The following is a 21289-nucleotide window of genomic DNA, read 5'->3' as shown; positions in this document are numbered from 1 at the left end:
AACCCTCGAGCCACAGGAAGCATCTATTCCTGCTGAGAGGAGGTGGTGTGAGTGTGAGGTGGCCCACAGATCCTGCCCAGGCTTACCTTTAGTTTGGGGGTTCCTTGGCCTTCGGTATTTTCTGCCTTTCCTAGAAATATTGGGAAAAGAAGAAAAGTAGAATATGAGGGAGTCAGAGATTCTCCCAAAGGAAATGCAGCCCAGAGCCAGAAGGGTCTGGAAAGGGTCACTCCTGACCAAGGGCAATACCTGCCCAGCTCTGGTGAGGGCCTGGTGGGGAAAGTAGATGCCCATCCCCAGAGAAGCTGCCACCTCAGAGGTGGTCTACCCAGCTGCCTCCTAAAGGCCACCTGTCAGCACTCTCTGAATGGAGAGCTAGGAACACCTTCTAGGGACAGGAGGCAGAGAGACAGACCATGAGGTTCTACAGAAACAAAGTGTCCCAGGGCCCCTCCCCATGGTGATTTGTCTCAAAATAAGGCCACCTCTGCTTGGGACTAAGACAAATGTGGCCAGGAGATCTCAGGCAGAGTAAAAAGCAAATAGGCCCCAGAGAACTGGGAGGAAGATGGGATAAGTGGCATGTGTCAGAGTAAGGTACCATGGGGTGACCCCAGGGTTCCAGCAGGTAGAAGCCTCCACAGCAGCTCCACCAAACAGCCAGCGTGGCTGCTCTGAGCAATCTGGAGCCGCCTTGGAGGGGAGATAGGCGGGGTGATGGACCTGCACCTCTCAACCTCTGGTCACGCTCCTGGCGTATCTGCTCCTGGATCAGCCTCTGCTGTTCCTCCAGCTGCCGGGAACCCTCTTCTCTCAGGCGTTCGATCTGCAGAGCAGGGGGTGGGGGTGACAATTCTGTGCAGGTCCAATTCCAGGCTGGCTCACCTTGTAAAAAGTCCTTGGGAGCTTCCACCTGCAAGCTAGGGCTCAGCAACCTGTGGGTGGGACAAATCACCCAGCTCCCACTGAAGGTGCAAAGAGCATGCCCTCTCCAGCCATGGCGACCACCAGGTCCATCCTCCCCCACCTCCTCCTCCTGCAGGTGGCCTTCTGGCCAGTGTGGCTGAGTGCTCACCTCTTGCTCTAGTGTCCTGGTGCTCCGGCTCTCCTCCTCCTCCTCACTCTCCTGGGCCTGGGCCTGCCGCTCCCGGGCCTCCAGGTCTAGACACAAGGGTTGAATGACCAAACTGCTGGTCTGTTCAGTTTCCATGTGGCCTCGGCCCACCCCAGCTCTGGCTGCCTCCCCAAAGTCTCAATCACGAAGAGACCATACAGTAACTCTGCCCCCTCCCTCCATGCCCACGCTGAGTCAATTTCCATTGAGAAAAATCACAGCACAGAAGTGTGGAGTCTAGCACAGTGGCCAGGGGTCTGGAAGAGTTAAAAACAGCTCACGCTGACCAAGCTGGTTCTCTCTAGTGAACAGGGTGTGGGTGGTGCTTATGTCAGCAGCCCAGGGCCATGTGTCAGGGTTGCCAATGGGCGGAGGTGCTGGGCTCGATTCCTGCGGTTTGGCACCACAGTTTGACCTCTGGCCTTGCTTTGGCTTTGATTCTTTTCACACACTGAGCTCAAGTTCTCACTGTCTCCTTTACCTCCCACCTCAACTCACATTTACCAAGCCTCACTGTGGACCTGGCTACAGGGATGGGCAGAGTGTTAGGGCATCACCCCGGGTCCCAGATTGTGTGAGGGCATTACCTTCCAAGGGAAACCTGCTTGCAACCATGTGCCAGGCCAGCTGCTGTGAGAAACCCTTCTTTTAGGCCAGGGAATTTTGTGCACTTTACTTACTTAGAATCTCCTTTTCTTTTCTTTTTTTTTTTTTTTGAGATGGGGTCTCCCAGCACTTGCTTTTCTTTTAATCGAGAAATGGATATTGGGATGCTATATGCACATATTAAAATATATGGATGTTGAAGAGCAAGAGGAAAAGGAGAAACTTGAGTAAAGAATGCTTGGACTGGGACAGGCGCGGTGGCTCACGCCTGTAATCCCAGCACTTTGGGAGGCCAAGAGGGGTGGATCACCTGAGGTCAGGAGTTCGAGACCAGCCTAGCCAATGTGGCAAAACCCCATCTCTACTAAAAATACAAAAATTAGCCCGGTGTGGTGGTGCGCAACTTAGTCCCAGCTACTCCGGAGGCTGAGGTAGGAGAATCGCTTGAACCCAGGAGGCGGAGGTTGAAGTGAGTCGAGATCGTGCCACTGCACTTCAGCCTGGGCAACAAGAGCGAAACTCCATTTAAAAAAAAAAAAAAAAAGAGTGTTTGGACCATGCTGCTATAACCAGTGATTTTTTTTAAGTGAGAAAAAAAAAATGCTTGCAGCAATCTTATTGGTTTGATGAAAATGTTCCAAATCTGATTTATAGTCAGAGTTGCATCATTTGGTAAATTTACAAAAAATCATTGAAGTGTACACTTGAAATGGGTTGATGTTATGATATACAAAGAAAACCTCAATAAAGCTATTAGAGAAGAGAAAGCCTAGACCTCTTTGAATCCTTCTGAGGGAGCTTCTCAAAGTGAAAACTCTGGGTAGGAATTGGGGTTAGAACAAATTAAAAGACCCAGCCAGGCACAGTGGCTCGCACCTGTAGTCCCAGCTACTCAGGAGGCCGAGGCAGAAGGACTGCTTGAGTCCAGGAATTTGAGGCTGCAGTGAGCCATGATGGTGCCACCCTAGCCTGGGTGACAGTATAAAATCCCATCTCTCTTTAAAAAAAAAAAAAAAAAAGACTCAGCCAGACATGGTAAATACAAGCACCAATTTTTTTGGATGTTGTTTTTTTTTTTTGAGATGGAGTTTTGCTCTGTCACCCAGGCTAGAGCACAGCAGCGTGATCTCGGCTCACTGCAACCTCTGCCTCCCGGGTTCAAGAAATTCTCTGCCTCAGCTTCTCAAGTAGCTGGGATTACAGGCACCCACCACCACACCCAGCTAATTTTTGTATTTTTAGTAGAGAAGGAGTTTCACCATCTTGGCCAGGCTGGTCTTGAACTCCTGACCACGTGATCCACCCACCTCGGCCTCCCAAAGTGCTGGGATTACAGGCGTGAGCTACTGCGCCCGGCCACAAGCACCAATTTTACTCACACTGGATAAGTTTAAATCCCAGCTCCAGCAAGCTCTTAAACTTTTGGTGCCTTAGCTCCTTTGCCTATAAAAAATGGCTTCAGAGGCCAGGTGCGGCAGCTCACAGCTGTAATACCAGCACTTTGGGAGGCTGAGGTGGATAGCTTGAGGCCAGGAGTTTAAGACCAGCCTGGCCAACATGGTGAAACTCCATCTCTACAAAAACTGAACAAAATTAGCCGGGCGTGGTGGCGCATGCCTATAGTCCCACTACTCGGGAGGCTGAGGCACAGGAATCGCCTGAACCCAGAGGGTGGGGTTTGCAGTGAGCTGAGATCATGCCACCGAACTCCAGCCTAGGTGACAGGGTGAGACTCTGTCTCAAAAAACCATGTTCTTAAAAAAGGTTTAGTGCCCACACTTCCTTGTATAGTTATGATAATCAAAGGGACAATAGGGCATTTGTCACAATGCTTAGCTAATATTAAACCTTATTATTGTTATTATTCCTAAGACTGTCTTTAGGAACCAACCTCTAAGAACAGCGTTTTACCCAGAGCCCGAGCCAAAAGGCTTTGAGATGAGTTGCTGGAAGTGAAGCTTCAGGTGAGGGAGATGAATGAAAATGGCCACAGGAAATCACAGGCCCACTGAACACTATGATAGCACCTACCAAGCTTCACTTTCTTCCTTTTCTCATCAAGTTTCTGGGTCCTCTCTGCTGCCTGCTTCTTGGCTTTCCTGACCTTGTCATATGCAGCCTGGCAGGAGAAAGGGGCACAGGGCAGAGGGTCAGCGAGAGAGTAAAGACAGAGCCCCAGCAATCTGCCTGGCCCCTAGCCCACGAGCCATAAGAGTGGCAGCCTGGTGACTGGGTCTCCTGGGTTTAGACAGCAAGGACTGTGCCACATGGCAAAGGGCAGAGGACCGAGGTCGAGGGGCAGCAGTGGTCTCTAACCATGCGGGACATTTCCGATGAAGGAGTCTGTGCTTACCCTGGCTGCAGCATCGGTCAGCACCTCCAAGGCCTGAGAAAGCTGGTGGAAGAGTTCAGCTAAACATAAGGATCAAAAAGACAGAAGAAAAATAGTTAAGACTTTGTAATGGTGTGCTCCCTCAAAAAAAAAAACACTTCAAAGAAGCCACAGGATGGCAGACAAGCCGACATCAGCAGATGACAGACCAACAAGGAGGGGTGAGCACATCAGCAACTGACCAGACACCCCGCACAGAAGGGAAGCCCTGGGACCCACTGCCTGGAGCCAGGCAATGTGTGCCTGCACCCCACAACACTCACATGCAGAGCTTACATCAGGAAACATGATGACCGGGTGAGTGGGTCTCTTTCTCCCCACGCCCTTTGAAGAGTCTCACCTGCTCTGGGATTATCTGGATTTTTGTCTGGGTGGCAGGAGAGGGCCTTCTGCCGATACGCCTTCTTTACCTGGAAGAGTCAGACAGAAGACACGGCCATTCACTCTCATCCCAGGGACAAACAGGAAAACCTTGCTCAATGGGTAAGGGGAATCCCATGCACACCTAAAAGAGAAGCTGCTGGCGCCCACTTCCTAGCCACCGGGGAGACTGGTAATGGAGGAGGCCAAGGCCATGGAGGGAGCGAGCCACTGTCGCCCAGCACAGGAGCTGGGCCCACTTCCTGCCAAGTGCTCAATCTCACCACTGCAGATGTCCCTGGCTGCTGGAACAGGCAGGAGCACATTACCCTGCTTTCTCTACAGCCACTCGCAGACAGGTAGTCTACACATTCTCGGTGGGCATATAAACTGGGGCAACCTATCTGGAAGAAAATTCAGCCGTCGAAATTTAAAATGTTCTTTCCCTTTGACCCAAGTCCTAGGAATCTGGACTTGTAGAAATACGGCAAAAATAAATATACAAGGATGCTCTGTACAACATTGTTGATACTAGCCAGCCAAGATCCCCATCAACAGGGAGACTCATTTAAAAGATTATGATTGGCCAGCGCAGTGGCTCATGCCTGTAATCCCAGCACTTTGGGAGGCTGAGGTGGGCGGATCACCTGAGGTCAGGAGTTTGAGACCAGCCTAACTAACATAGTGAAACTCCGTCTCTATTAAATATACAAAAATTAGCTGGGCGTAGTGGTGGGCAGCTGTAATCCCAGCTACTTGGGAGGCTGAGGCAGGAGAATCGCTTGAACCCAGGAGGCGGAGGTTGCAGTGAGCCGAAATCACACCACTACACTCCGGCCTGGCGACAGAGCAAGACTCTGTCTTAAATAAAATAAAATAAAATAAAATAAAAAATAAAATAAAAGATTATGATTGAGGCCGGGCATGGTGGCTCACACCTGTAATCATAGCACTTTGGGAGGCTGAGGCGGGTGGATCACTTGAGGTCAGGAGTGGGAGACCAGCCTGGGCAACATGACGAAACCCCGTCTCTACTAAAAATACAAAAATTAGCTGGGTGTGATGGCATATTCGTCTGTAATCCCCCTACTTGGGAGGCTGAGGCATGAGAATCGCTTGATTCATGCGGGAGGCAGAGGGTGCAGTGAGCCAAGATTGTGCCACTACACTCCAGCCCACTCAGAAAAAAAAAAAAAAAATTATGATTGGCCAGACATGGTGTAACAAGCATGTAACTGTAACCTCCTATAACTGGCGCAGATCACTTGAGGTCAGGAGTTCGACACCAGCCTGGCCAACATAGCAAAACCCTGTCTCTATTAAAAATACAAAAATTAGCCGGGCATGGTGGCGTGCACCTGTAGACCCCGCTACTCGGGAGGCTGAGGCAGGAGAATCACTTGAGCCCCAGAGGCAGAGGTTGCAGTGAGCGGAGATCATGCATTTGTACTCTAGCCTGAGTGACAGAGGGAGACCTTGTCTCAAAAAAATAATAAAAAATAAATTTAAAAAATTTGTTCAGGAATTTGCTACGCTTATTAAAAAAATTTTTTTTAAATAAAAGATTATAATAGACAGAGGTATCCATGTTCTGACATAGATCTTATTATAAACTTTTGAGTTTAGGCCGGGCGCGGTGGCTCAAGCCTGTAATCCCAGCACTTTGGGAGGCCGAGACAGGTGGATCACGAGGTCAGGAGATCGAGACCATCCTGGCTAACACGGTGAAACCCCATCTCTAATAAAAATACAAAAAAATTAGCCAGGCATGGTGGTGCGCGCCTGTAGTCCCAGCTACTCGGGAGGCTAAGGCAGGAGAATCGCTTAAACCTGGGAGGCAGAGGTTGCAGTGAGCCGAGATCACACCATTGCACTGCAGCCCGGGTGACAGAGCCAGACTCTGCCTCAAAAAAAAAAAAATTTTTTTTTTGTCAGGTGTGGTGGTGCATGCCTGTTGTCCCAGCTACTCATGCGGCTGAGGCAAGAGGATCGCTTGAGCCCAGGAGTTCCAGCCCAGCCTGGGCAACATGGCAAGACCTTATCTCTACAAAAATTTTTTAAACATAAGCCAGGTGTGGTAGCATGTGCCTTTGTCCTCCTACTCAGGAGGCTGAGGTGGGAGGATCACTGGAGCCCAGGAGGTTGAAGCTGCAGTGAGCATATTCACACCACTGCACTTCAGCCTAGGTGATAGAATGAGACCTTGTCTCAAAAAAAAAAATGTTTTTTAATTAAATTAAAATAAAATAAAAAATTAGCTGGGCATAGTGGTGCGTGCCTGTAGTACCAGCTACTAAGGAGGTTGAGGCGGAAGGATCACCTCAGCCAAGGATTTTGAGGCTGCCGTGAGCTATGATGATGCCACTGCACTCCAGCCTGGGTGACAGAGCAAGACCCTCTCTCTTTAATAAATAGAAAGAAACCCCAATATTTCTTACTAAGTAAAAATAAACACAGCTACCAAGATTCTCTTTCGTGTGTTACCTAATAGCTGTTGTAAGTGAAGACAGGGTACACAACCCCAGAATCCGTCCTCTGCCTCCAAAGCCTTTGCTTTCTCCCTTCTGCTCGGTGTGTGTTACCTGCTGCTCAAACCTCCTGGAGGAAGAGCTAAGCAGATTGGATTTCTAAGCTTCCAAGATGGACGCAAGAAACGCTTCTACACCCAAGTGTGCTAAATAAGGACTTTCAGAGGTAAGCAGCCAGCATCCACAAGGTGAGCACCTGCTGGGCAACTCCTCCATCCATGAGGCAGCCACCGGGCCCAGGACCTCTAGGGGTGTGCTGCCACCTGCTGGGACACAGCCAGGGCACCTGCCAGGGCAGCTCAAGCTGTTTGGTTCTCCTGACTGCGCTGGAGGCAGCAGGAACCACCCAGGACAGGTGCTGGGCAGAGAGGGTGTAGACGTGCCACCCACCTTCCCAATCGCCCACCAAAGCACACCTGCCCTGCCTGCTCACCTCCCACCCTAACCCTCTCTGCCTAGCTCTGTTTTCACTACAAAAAAAAAGAACAATATTAAGGGAAAGGAGATGCTAGCTTAAGACAGTGTCATCTTTGCAATATCATCTTTACTTTTTAGGTCCCTTATCATTCGTCTTTTCTTTCTTTTGCTCTCTTTGCCTGCTTTATTGTGCCCCCAGCCTCATTCCTTTACTGAACATATTTTATATTTCAGGGCCCTTGTTTGCTTTTTTTCAGTACGTAAAACAATACCAAAAACATTATAAAGATGTTCTTTCTCAATCTCCCCAGCCCTCTGACATCAAGGTTCAGTCTCACATATATAAGCACCTACGCACACTGACAGGAGTCTGTTGGGTGTTTGTTCCTGGCCTCTGGGCCCCTCCTCTCTGATCCTATCTCCACCCTCTCTCTCGGATGGGTGAGAGGAAGGGAGGGGGAGTGTACATCTCCCAGTATCTATGGCATCACCTGCAACACTACCTTCAAGATGAACTTCCTCAGGAGTAGGACTAGTAGGCTTGCCCCAGGGATGTAGGGGGGTTTTGTGGAAGATGTTTTCTTTTGTATCATGGGGCTCTCTTAAAGTGGTTTAGGCTGGGCATGGTGGCTCACACCTCTAATCCCATCGCTGTGGGAGGCTGAGGTGGGTGGATCACTTGAGGTCTGGAGTTTGAGACCAGCCTGGCCAACATGGTGAAACCTGTATCTACTAAAAATATAAAAATTAGCCAGGTGCGGTGGCGCACGCTTGTAATCCCAGCTACTTGGGAAGCTGAGGCAGAAGAATCACTTGAATCCGGGGGGCAGAGGCTTCAGTGAGCTGAGATCGCATCACTGCACTCCAGCCTGGGTGACAGAGTAAGGCTCTGCCTCAAAAAAATAAAATAAAATGGTTTGTATGTTCCTTTTTGTAAATCTGAGAGGGGGAGTAGAAGTGAGCATGAAGAAGAAGGAGCAGGCTGGGTGTGGTGGCTCACGCCTGTAATCCCAGCACTTCAGGAGGCCAAGGCAGGCGAATCACTTGAGGTCAGGAATTCGAGACCAGCCTGGCCAATGTCGTAAAACCCCATCTGTACCAAAAATACCAAAATTAGCTGGGCGTGGTGGCACATGCCTGTAGTCCCAGCTACTAGGGAGGCTGAGGCAGCAACATGGGAGGCGGAGGTTGCAGTGAGCCGAGATTGCACCACTGCACTCCAGCCTGGGCGACAAAAATAAAATTCTGTCTCAAAAAAAAAAAAAGAAGAAGAAGGAGCAGTAAGAAAGCAAGACAGAAGGGGTGTCCAGCAGTGGCATCTCCTCCATTGTCTTTCCTTTTTTTGAGAGAATGCTTTCTGAATTTTATTCTAAGGGAATGATAAATATTGTTTTGTGTTTCGTAATTTATTTTGAATGTTCTATATTGGAATTTTGGGTTTTTACTGTAATAGGAAAATAAAATTATTCAAACCAAAAAATCCACTCATATTGTCAAATATGCTTTACATATATTAACTTATTTAATTCTTAAAGCCCCTATGAGGTAGAAATTATTATCCTCCTCATTTTACAAATGAAGAAACTGTGACATAAGGGTTAATTATGATACCCAAAATCCGTTCAATGAAAAGCCATACAAACATTACTTTAGGCAAAAACCATTCTACTCCAGCCAATTACCACAGAAAAAACAGTGGCCACCACCCCACCCATGCCATCAAAGGCCAGGTAGAGAGCATAGACTTCCACTCTTGCTACCCCAAACCTCTACCAGAGTGGTGTCAGATAAAGCCAAACAGGGAGGCTAGGACTTTCATCCCCATCAGACAGGAATACAAAAATATAAAAATATCTCTGGGCCGGGCGTGTTGGCTTACACCTGTAATCCCAGCACTCTGGGAGGCCAAGGCGGGCAGATCACCTGAGGTCAGGGGTTCAAGACCAGCTTGGCCAACAAGGTGAAACCCTGTCGCTACTAAAAATACAAAAATTAGCTGGACATGGTGGTAGGAGCCTGTAATCCCAGCTACTGAGAAGGCTGAGGCAGGACAATCGCTTGAACCCAGGAGGCGGAGGTTGCAGTGAACCGAGATGGTGCCATTGCACTCCAGCCTGGGAGGGAAGAGTGAAAGTCCATAACAACAATAACAACAACAACGACAACAACATCTCTGAAAGAAAAGGATATCCCCGAAAAAGCTTCTGGTCTCAGTATTGTTTATTATTCAATAATCCTACCTTATAAACAGCTGAAAGGGTAATAGCTGATATTTACTTTCTATAATAAGCTTGTATTACTTTTCAAGTGATACAAGAAAAAAACTGGTAAGAAACAAAAGCAAAATTGTTTAGCTTCTTTCCACAATTCTAAGCTAGGAGGCAGCATAGTTCACTAAAAGAGGGCAAGTTCCGGAGTCTGACAGATGTATTTTCAAATTCGGAATCTTCTACATACTGATAGCATGACCTTGGGCAAATTACTGAAGCTCACACAGCCTTAGGGACTTCAACATCAAAGTGAGAATAAACCCTACACACAGGGCTGCTGGAAGGATTAAAGAAAATGATCCGTGTAAGCACCTGACAAAAACTAGGTGCTTCCTACAAGTTCCCAAACCTTTCTCTCCTCTACTTCTGGAAGACGGTAAAGTGTGACACCAGGCCAGCAGGATGCCAATTGGACAGGAATTCAGGAATGGACCCTGGTCCACGGCAGATGCAGGTCAACTCCATTTGAATTCTCTAGGTGGACAGGGCTGGATTTGAGTCTGCTGGGGGGTAGATCTAAAATTCAGTCCTGGGTTAACTCCTAGGGTCTCTGAAATACTCTTGTTCAAGGGGTAGAAGGGATGAGTAGGTAGCCTGAGATCTTTCAGAGTGGCCTTGAATCAAAACCCAGCTGGCCGAAGAATGTTGGTCAAGTATGTCTGTCTTGATTAACTAGTTATTACTATATTTAACTGTTAAACCTGCCCTGGGCAGGGCCCATCCCTTGGTTTTAGCCTGGAAGACCAGTTCTGACTTTGAACCGGTTGGCCTAGAATTTGGTGCTTTGTACTACAAACTAGATTCCCAGCTTTGTCCAGCCCTCCTGGAGTTGACTGCTGCCTGAAGAATGTCTCACCATGTCAACACAACTCTCCTAAAGCAGGCCTTTGAAAAACCTTCTGGTCTCAGTATTGTTTATTATTAAATAATCCTACCTTATAAACATCTCAAAAGGCTAGATTCAGGGTAAAAATGTACAACAATTATTTTTTATAACTATCATAAAGTTGGGAAGGAGAGGAACTTTCAGAAGAACAAGAAATAGAAGGGCCATCCTCTAAAATCTTACTCCTCATGTTATAGGATAGACAGGCCTGCCGAAACCCAGGTATCCCAGGTTGGAAGCTCCTCCAGAAACTGACTCTGGCCCAGGTCCAGTGGCTCGCGCCTGTAATCCCAGCATTCTGGGAGGTTGAGGTGGGAGGATCGCTTGAGCCCAGGAGTTTGAGACCACCCTGGGCAACATAGCAAGACCCCATCTCTAAAAAAAGAAAGAAAGAAACTGTGTCTGCAGGTGCTGGGATCACTGAGGCAGAGCTGAAGCAGCCACAGCAAGGTGCAGAAGGCTCCTAGAGCCTTCACTTGCAGCTTTTCTTCTTTACCTATAGGTTAATCCCCTGGTCTCTCTAGCACTTAGAAACACTTGCATTTCTGAGACTTCACAAAGGATCCAGGTGACAGTTCAAATGTTTCCAACCCAAAGTTCCCCATCCAGATCATGGCTTTTCAGAGAAGCTCTTTCCAAGGCCCAGCCTCAGAAGGACGGAGATCTCAGATAAATGTAAGCTCCGTGAGTACTTCAAACTCCAATTTGCAGAAACTTGGTCTTTCTCCTGATGTCTTTCTAAAAACCTCACTGTCTACCACCCTTTTTCCATCCTAGACTGGTTGAGTTTAATCTGTCTTTGATGTCTCAGGATCATCATCCAGAACATAAACTACTGAATAGTATGACACGTTCTATGGAGAGCGGTGTCAGGCTTTTCATTTGCTTCCCTAGGTGGCAAGGATTTTAAATTGTACTCTTTTAATAGTTTTCCTATTACTTCCTTAGTTGGCCTCTACTAGACTGCCAGATGCCAGCCCTTCCCTAGAAGTGCTGCTCATCTGCTGCTTCTTTTCTGGTACGGTCTGGAGAAACAGATAAGCTGGTTATAATTGTACCTTAAATGAGAGCATAAGCATATAGGAAGGTATGGGGGTTCCTCTTACAAATAAAGTAGATGTACTTAGGAGGCAGGGAGTTCTGCTTCTCCCCAGGGTCCAGAACAGTGAACAGCACCTGGCACTCAGCAGGCACACAATAAATACCTGTTGCATGAATTGGCAAACATTCATTTGTTCTCAACCAAAACACAGTCGGAAACCTCAACTATGTCAATTACTTCAGACCCACTGAGGAGCAGAAGGAAGCAGGTGCCATCCAGACCCTAGGAGATCTGACCACTATTTCACAATTTCTCCTCCTCCCTGCTAACACCTCCTCTTAAAAAACCAAGTCTGGGAAAAGGAAGGAATTACTAAAGCAGACTGCCAGGATAACCACAGTGGGAACTAAATGTTATCCCCCCACTGCCCACATCAGACAATGAATAATAAATTGGCAGCCACCCAGCCCTTCCCCGGAAGCTCCATAACCGGTTCTACCACTTTCAGCAACCTGAACCCAGAGTAGGGGAAGGGGGCTGGGAGCTGGGTCTCTAGCCACCTCCACTGAGCTTTGCCGCAGGCACACAGCAGGGCCTCTGACATCCACCTGCCTCCAGTTTCACCTCTTGATGGGGGAAGGAACTCCTGACTCACCCAAAAAAGCAAAGTGCTAAGGGATCCAATAAATAGAAAATAGCCATCATTAACTTAAAAGAAAAGTGCCCTACAAAGAACGGATCATTATTTTTTAAAAGGTTGCTATCCTTTCTTATAACAAAGCTTGGAGCCAGGTAAGTAAGTGGTACAAGTAAAGAGGCCCAGGCTGATAGGTTAGACTTAGATAAGGAGGACACAGAGGGAGGCAGCTCTATGTGACAACAAGCACTGAATGGACAAAGCATCCCGGGTAAATCAGCTGGAAACCCACTGCCAGGCCCAGTTCCAGTCACAGGGACAGTGAGTGATAACAGCTGGGGCAGCCACGTCTCCCCAAGTCTGGAGAGGCGGATGCCTCCCCATCCCCTCACTAGCAGGAAACCCAGAGGTATATGACTGCCTGATGTCACACGCAGGAAGCAAACCACAGAGCTCTGGGCACCTGTCTAAAAGTCCCCTCTGGCCAGGCATGCTGGCTGATGCCTGTAATCCTAACACTTTGGGAGGCCAAAGCAAGAGGATCACTTGAAGCCAGGAGTTCAAGACCAGCATGGGCAACAAAGTGAACCCCACCTCTAAAAAACATTTAAAAATGAGCCAGGCATGGTGGCATGCACCTGTAGTCCCAGCTACTTGGGGGGCTGGGAAGGATTATTTGAGTCCAGGAGTTTGAGGCTGCAGTGAGCTGTCGTCATGCCACTGCATGCCAGCCTGGGCAACAGAGTGAGAGATTGATCTCTTTAAATAAACATAAATAAATAAAAATAAAAGAGAAGTTCCCTCTGCCTGAAAGATTGATCCTTTCATTCCTTACAGCCTGTGACCCCTATTGGGACAGCACTACAGAGAAATCCCCAAATGCCTGGGCACTGTACAACCTATGGGCTGCTCCCAAGGCTTGGCACAAGCAGAGAGCCGGCCAAACCCAGACAGCCCCCTCAGCTCAACGCTCCCAAAACATGGGCCTGCTAGTGGTACCAAGATAACACCAGAGAACCTGGGCCTCACACTGACATCCCTCTCAGGCTGATAACCATGGCCTATGGTTCAGTCTCAGAATAGGGGCCTGTGCCACCTAGAACAGCTGGGGCCACACATGGAGCCTGGCCTGCTTCTCCCCAAATGATGGCCCTTGTACCCCCTTTGGGCTCTGGTTCCTCAGCCAATCCTAAGGTCACTCTTTAGCTCCTCCCATCCCCCTGGCTCTCATCTCCAGGTCCCCCTTCCTTCACTCCCTCACAGTACTCCCTCCTATCCTGCCCCCCTCGGTCCACTTCCCCAAACCAGCCCACTTGAAACCCAGTCTACAGCCCTCTTTCTCCTCCTCAGATACCACCCTGCTCTCTGGCCCACCTCCTCCCTTTTAACTTTATCCTAACCACCGCTATATTAGGCTCAGACCCCAAAAGCCTTTCCTACCTTCTTCTCGCAGGTTGTAGATTCTCACTGCCCAGATCTGCCAGAAACTTCTCCCCACTGCCTGCTGTCACTCTTAGCCCCTAGAGGCCTGGGTCTCTAGCGCCGGAGCCACTTTCTCTGCCCAGTCTCTGCCCTTTCCCAGGGTGTAGAACTGCTTCCCTCTGGGCCCTGGTACTTCCTACACCTCATGAGTTTCTGTCTTCCCTTAATGCATTGTTTCCTTTATAAACAAATTTGTATTAGTAAAAAGAAATTAGTTGATTTCAGGAGGCTGAGGCAGGAGAATGGTGTGAATCCGGGAGGCGGAGCTTGCAGTGAGTGGAGATTGTGCCACTGCACTCCAGCTTGGGAGACACAGCGAGACTCTCTTTCCAAATAAAAAGAAAATAAAAATAAAATAAGGTGGCAGTACCAGCCACCTTATGCTGGGCGAATCACTTAAACTCTTGGAGTCTTTGTTTTCACATCTATAAATTGGTGCCAATAGTCCTTGCCTACCTCACAGGCTTGTTTTGAAGGTCACATCAAATGAGCTAATTTATGTGAAAGCACTTTGGTGTCATATAAATGTGAGGTATTATCTTGAATGCTAATGAATTGCTTACAGCTTACAAACACAAATGAATCATTCCTTTTGACTTAACAGGCACCTAAGTAACTTCAAAAATCCAGAGCTTCAGCCAGACAGCTTTGGTGAAGAGTGATACTGACGGGACTCGGAGATACTGAGAGGACTTAGAGGCCAGCTGCTAGATCTACCCAGAGCTGGTCAGGCCCTTGGTGAAGAACAACTATCTTCAAGTGAAACCAGGCTTGGAAAAAGTAACTTAAAATAAAATAAAAAAAAAGTAGGCCGGGTGCGGTGACTCATATTTGTAATCCTAGCACTTTTGGAGGCCAAGGTGGGAGGATCCCTTGAGCCCAGGTGTTCGAGACTAGCCTGGACAATGTAAGGAGACCCTGCCCCTAAAAAACCATAATTAATAAATAAATAAATAAATAAATAAAGTGGTAATATATTGAGGGTACAAAAAAATTTTAAAAAGGCTGGGTGCGGTGGCTCATGACTGTAATCTCTTTGGGAGATTACACTTTGGGAGGCTGACGCAGGCTATCACCTGAGGTCAGAAGTTTGAGACCAGCCTGGCTAACATGGTGAAACCCCGTCTCTACTAAAAATACAAAAATTAGCTGGGTATGGTGGCGTGTACCTGTAGACCCAGCTACTCGGGAGGCTGAGGGAAAAGAATTGCTTGAACCTGGGAGGTGGAGGTTGCAGTGAGCCAAGATCGCACCACTGCACGCCAGCCAGGGTGACAGAGTGAGACTCCATCTCAAAAAAATAAAATAAAATAAAATAAAAAACAATAGGCGGCCGGGCGCGGTGGCTCACACCTGTAATCCCAGCACTTTGGGAGGCCGAGGTGGGCGGATCACCTGAGGTCAGGAGTTCGAGACTAGCCTGGCCAACATGGTGAAACCCTGTCTCTACTAAAAATACAAAAATTAGCTGGGTGTGGTGGCACACGCCTGTAATTCCAGCTACTCGGGAGGCTGAGGCAGGAGAATTGCTTGAACCCAGGAGACGGAGGTTGCAGTGAGCCAAGATCATGCCATTGCACTCCAGCCTGGGCAACAAGAGCGAAACTCCATCTGAAAAAAACAAAACAAATCAAAACAAACAGGCTCAGTACCCAACCTCAAGGCCTCAGCATCTGGTCTAGATATAAGAGGTTCTGGGAAAGGCCCCCTTTGGAGACAGCAGACTGCATCAGGCACACTTCAGTTCCAGAAATGGCCCCCAGATGCCCACAGAATCAAGTGTAACCACCTTAGGGCCTAGAGGCCCAAACACACATTTCTCAGATTCATCTCCTTCGACCTCCTCAGCAAACCCTAGGCCATGCCCATTCCCTGTCATGCTAGGCACTCCATATCTGCATGCCCTGGTTGCTCCTTCAAGCCCTTGTCTGTCCTCTGTCCTCAAAAACCAAGTCTTCTTAAATTTGTAAGAAACAATGTTGATGCACCACCTTCTAGGGTATAAAAGAAATATATAGCTAGTGGTACTGAGATAATAGCTAGCTTAAAGATAAAATAGCCTTTTCCTTACAGTAATTTATATGCTATAATATAACCTTCCTCCCAGAAAATGTCAATATTAAGTTTCCCTCGTAGTTTTCCTGATAAATAGACTTAAGCTTTGAGTCTTGAAAAACAATCAAAATGCATTTTCAAACAACTGGCTTCCCCGAGTAATTACCTGCCAAGATGAATGAGCTACACACCCTTCAAAGGGCTTCAAATGAAAGGTAAGGCTGCTACAGACAGAAGAGAAAGACAGGCTGGGCATGCTGACTCATGCCTGTAATCCCGGCACTTTGGGAGGCCAAGGCAGGAGGACTGCTTGAGCCCAGGAGTTCAAGAACAGCCTGGGCAACATAGGGAGACCCCCATCTCTACAAAACATTTTTCTAAAAATTATCCAGGCATGGTGGTGCACTCCTGTGGTCCTGGCCTGGAGGACAGAGTGAGACCCCCAGAAATACACATGTGGGCTGCACAAAAGTGGAAAGGCTCTTGATTGGGGCTCTAGTCTCAGGCTGATGCTCACTCGCTGGATGGTGGTGGAAAATTTTGTAACCTCTCTGAACCTCCATTCTCCGGTCTACAAAATAAGACAGTAAATGACCATGAAGAGCCCTTCTTTTTTTTTTTTTTTTTGAGATGGTCTCACTTGTCGCCCAGGCTGGAGTGCATGGCACGATCTCGGCTCACTGCAAGCTCCGCCTCTGGGTTCACGCCATTCTCCTGCCTCAGCCTCCCGAGTAGCTGGGACTACAGGTGCCCACCACCACGCCTGGCTAACTTTTTTGTATTTTTAATAGAGACGAGGTTTCACCATGTTAGCCAGGATGGTCTCGATCTCCTGACCTCGTGATCCGCCCGCCTCAGGCTCCCAAAGTGTTTGGATTACAGGCGTGAGCCACCGCGCCCGGCCCATGAAGATCCCTTCTAACTGCTGCAATATATTCTTTTCTCCCTTCAAGATCTTGCACAAAAACACCAGTCATATAAGTCATGTCTTCCTCTTTATTCCTACAGCATTTTCTTGTATACTCTTACTGAACTTCATTCATTGCACCTCAGCGTTCACTGAGTATATAACTGTGTGAGCTGTCAGAAGTCAGAAGTGGTATCTTACTCAGCTCTAAGTCCTACCATGCTCAAACAGTACCTTGTCCATGGTGATGAACTCCATTCATTTGTTGATGTGAACTAAATGTTGAACTCTGGTGATCCTCAATTTTGTTCTACTTGATCCTCCACCGCCTTCCTACCCTGACCACTGACTCAATCGAGAATCACTGGTTTGCTGTTAGGTGACTCAGCACTGATCTGTCAGGAATGGAGTGAGTAAAGAAGGGGTCCAGGTGGAGGGCAGCCTTGGACACAAGCCGGGGGCGATTTATATTTGACTTTCAAGCTTACAGTGTAAGGAAGATGGACTCACGATGAAAACAGCAAGAACTGACTCATAGTGAGCACTCACTCTGTGTGTCAGGCACTGTGCCAAATGCTTACGTGGATCAAGCCTCAAAACAATGCTATCAAGGACAGACTATCATCATCCTCATTTTGCAGATGAGGAAACCAAGGTAGAGAGTGGTTAAATATTTGCTCCAGGTCACCAACTAGGTCATGGGGCAAGTATCCAGGCAATCTGACTCCAAAGTCCACTTTCTTAACCATAACTGCTAGTAAGTACAAAGGTGATTATGAAGGCACATTTACAATTCCAACACCTGTATCATGATTTTCATCTATTCTCAGCACATAGTAGATGCAACAAACAACAATTCTTAGCCTTACACGTTAAAGATAGTTATAAAAACTGTTACTTTCAATCCCAGCACTTTGGGAGGCCGAGGCGGGCGGATCACAAAGTCAGGAGTTCGAGACCAGTCTGGCCAATATGGTGAAACCCCCATCTCTACCAAAAATACAAAAATTAGCCACACGTGGTGGTGCACGCTTATAATCCTAGCTACTCAGGAGGCTGAGGCAGGAGATCTGCTTGAACCCAGGAGGCAGAGGTTGCAGTGAGCTGAGATTGTGCCACTGCACTCCAGCCTGGGCAATAGAACGAGACTCCGTCTCAGAAAAAAAAAACCAAAACAAAAAACCTGTTACTTTCTGCTGGGCACAGTGGCTTATGCCTATAATCCCAGCACTTTGGGAGGCCAAGGCCAGAGGATCACCTGAGCCCAGGAGTTCAAGATCAGTCTGGGCAACGTGGTGAGACCGCATCTCTACAAAAAATACAAAAATTACCCTGGCATGGTGGTGCACACCTGTAAGCCCAGCTACTCAGGAGGCTGAGGTGGGAGGATCACCTGAGCCCAGGAAGTCAAGGCTGCAGTGAGCTATGATTGCACCACTGCACTTTGGCCGGGGCAACAAAGCGAGACCATCTTTAAAAAAAACAAAAAACAAAAATAAAACCAGTTACTCTCTTTCTTAAACTTATTTATTTATTTTTCTTTTATTTATTTTTATTTATTTATTTATTTATTTATTTTTTTGAGATGGAGTCTTGCTGTGTTGCCCAGGCTGGAGTGCAGTGGCGTGATCTCGGCTCACTGCAACCTCTGCCTCCCAGGTTCAAGTGATTCTCCTGCCTCAGCCTCCTGAGTAGCTGGGATTACAGGTGCCTGCCACTAAGCCCAGCTAATTTTTTGTATTTTTAGTAGAGATGGGGTTTCGTCGTGTTGGCCAGGCTGGTCTCGAACTCCTGACCTCAGGTGAGCCCCCTGCCTTAGCCTCCCAAAGTGCTGGGATTACAGGCATGAGCCATCATAAATTTATTTATTTATTTATTTATTTATTTATTTATTTATTTATTTTTGAGACGGAGTCTCGCTCTGTCACCCAGGCTGGAGTGCAGTGGCGCAATCTCGGCTCACTGCAAGCTCCGCCTCCCGAGTTCACGCCATTCTCCTGCCTCAGCCTCTCCGAGTAGCTGGGACTACAGGCGCCCGCCACCACGCCTGGCTAATTTTTTGTATTTTTAGTAGAGACGGGGTTTCACCGTGGTCTCGATCTCCTGACCTCGGGATCCACCCGCCTCGGCCTCCCAAAGTGCTGGGATTACAAGCGTGAGCCACCGCGCCCGGCCCCATAAATTTATTTTTAATATATATTTTTAGCTGATTCTTGCTCCTGTCTGGAAAAACTGTTATTTTCTGCACCAGGTTCCTCTCTAGGAAATCATCAGCTGATTAGAAAACATGAACTTCTCAGCTGGGCACAGTGGCTCACACCTGTGATCCCAACACTTTAGGAGGCCGAGGCGGGAGGATTGCTTCCATGACCATGCCCCTGCACTCCAGCCTGGGTGGGAGAGGGAGATGGTGTCTCAAAAAAAAAGAAGGAAGGAAGGGAGGAAGGGATGGAAGGGAGGGAGGGAGGGAAGGAAGAAAAATATGAATTTCTAGAAGAACTGCCAACGTTAGCCTCTGCATTTCAAAATGATGGGCCCCAGGAGCAAGAGACAGAGAAGATGGAAACAGACAAGATGTGGGGGCCCTAAAACTGCTTCTCTTCACATCTGTATCCTTAGCACCAGGCTCACAGTTTGACACACAATAGGCACTTAATAAAAATGCTGTTTATGGGAAATGTTTCAACCCTCCTCTGAAACACTCATGGAGAAAAGGAAGGGAAATGAAAAAGAACCAGGCAGAACACTATCAAGTTTGATTTAATAAAGGTTCAGTGTGGGCTGGGCGTGGTGGCTCACACCTGTAATCCCAGCACTTTGGGAGGCTGAGGCAGGTGGATCACAAGGTCAGGAGTTCAAGACCAGCCTGGCCAACATGGTGAAACCCTGTCTCTACTAAAAATACAAAAATTAGCTGGGCGTGGTGGTGGGCACCTGTAGTCCCAGCTACTTGGGAGGCTGAGGCAGGAGAATCGCTTGAACCCGAGAGGCAGAGGTTGCAGTGAGCCAAGATTGCGCCACTGCACTCCAGCCTGGGTGACAGAGTGAGACTCTGTCTCAAAAAATAAAATAAAATAGGTTCAGTGTGTGCCTGCTCTGGGCAAGGCACCAAGCGCACAGCATGCTGCTTTCTAGAGTCAGGGCTGCAAGTGGAAAGACGGGAGACTTCCTACCTACCGGGTGGGAATATAGGTCAGTATGACCTCTCTGAAATGCAATTCTGCGGTATAAACCAAAGCTTGTAAATATATTTACTCTCAGTCTAATAATTTCACTTCATCATAAAATATTATTGCCCAAGAAAATAAGAATGCATGTTCATCAATCACTCAACAAAGATTTATTGAGCATCTACCAAGGGTGAGGCATTGTTCTAGGTGCTGGAGACATAGTAGTAAACAAAACAGAGGAAGTCCTTTCCTTCCTGGATTTTTTACATTCTAATGGGGAGAGCAATGGTAAGCAAATGGGCATGTACTATAACGTGTAGTAGTGAGATCTACTTTGAAATAGACAGCAGATAAGGGTGTGGGGGTAGCTCATTTAAATAGGTGGTCAGGAAAAGCCTCTCTGAGCAGATGATATTTGAATGGAAACCTGAATTAGGTGTGGGAGTTAGACAACTGCCCAGAGAAAGAATTTTCTAGCAGAAGGATTAGCAAGTATAAAGGCCCTGAAAATCAGGAATGTGTTAGGTGAGTTTGAAAAAAATCATAGGAGGCCCACTTCACACTTATTAGGATGGTTATTATCCAAAGAAAACAGAAAATTTAAGTGTTGAAAGGATGTGGAGAAAATGGAACTCCTGTGTATTGCTGGTGGGAAGGTTAAATGGCACAGCCATTGTGGAAGCCAGTATGTCAGTTCCTCAAGACATTAAACATAGAATTACCATATGATCTAGCAGTTCTCCTTCTGGGTATATACTCAAAAGAACTGTCTTTGTTTTTGTGACCCAATCTCACTCTGTCACCAAGGCTGGAGTGGAGTGGTTCAATTCACTATAGCCTTGACCCCCTGGGCTAAAGCAATCCTCCCTCCTAAGCCTCCCGAGTAGAGTTGCTGGGACTACGGGTGTGCGCCACCACAATGAGCTAATTTTTTCTTTTTTTTCCTTTATAGAGACAGGGTTTTGCCATGTTGCTCAGGCTGATCTCAAGCTCCTAGGCTCAAGCAATCCTCCTGCCTCAGTCTCCCAAAGTGCTGGGATTACAGGCATTAACCACCACACTAGAACAAGAAATTAGAGTAGGGACTCTGCCAGGGATTGTAGTTCATGCCTGTAATCCTAGCATTTTGGGAAGCCAAAGCAGAAGGATAACTTCAGGCCAGGAGTTTGAGACCAGGCTGGGCAACATAGCAAAACCCCATCTCTACAAAAAATTTAAAAATCAGCTGGGCACGGTGGTAAATGCCTGTAGTCCTAGCTACTCAAGAGACTGAAGTGGGAGGATTGCTTGGGCCCAGGAGGTTGAGGCTGCAGTGAGCTGTGATAGCACGATTTCACTCCAGCCTGGGCAACAGAGCAAGACTCTGTTTCAACAACCACAAAAAATTCATAAAGTAGGGACCCAAACAGATTTCTTTCCTTTT

The 21289-nt window shown here is 47.6% G+C and overlaps 1 protein-coding gene across 1 annotated transcript in view; it reads right to left on the bottom strand.

Moving 5' to 3' along the window:
- Positions 1-21289, bottom strand: part of DNAJC17 (DnaJ heat shock protein family (Hsp40) member C17) — a 39186-nt gene that overhangs the window by 7911 nt on the left and 9986 nt on the right. The window contains exons 2-7 of the mRNA XM_032174127.2: positions 4453-4522; positions 4074-4132; positions 3752-3839; positions 1076-1161; positions 730-826; positions 87-130 (exon numbers count right to left, since the gene is read on the bottom strand). Coding sequence (XP_032030018.1) covers positions 87-130; positions 730-826; positions 1076-1161; positions 3752-3839; positions 4074-4132; positions 4453-4522 — 444 coding nt within the window. The remainder of the gene's footprint in view (positions 1-86; positions 131-729; positions 827-1075; positions 1162-3751; positions 3840-4073; positions 4133-4452; positions 4523-21289) is intronic.

The sequence above is a fragment of the Hylobates moloch genome, unplaced genomic scaffold (assembly GCF_009828535.3).
Source record: "Hylobates moloch isolate HMO894 unplaced genomic scaffold, HMol_V3 SCAFFOLD_14, whole genome shotgun sequence".
In the NCBI taxonomy this organism is placed as follows: Eukaryota; Metazoa; Chordata; class Mammalia; order Primates; family Hylobatidae; genus Hylobates; species Hylobates moloch.
The sequence above is the reverse complement of the archived record's forward strand: the minus strand, read 5'-3'. Positions and strand labels throughout refer to the sequence as shown.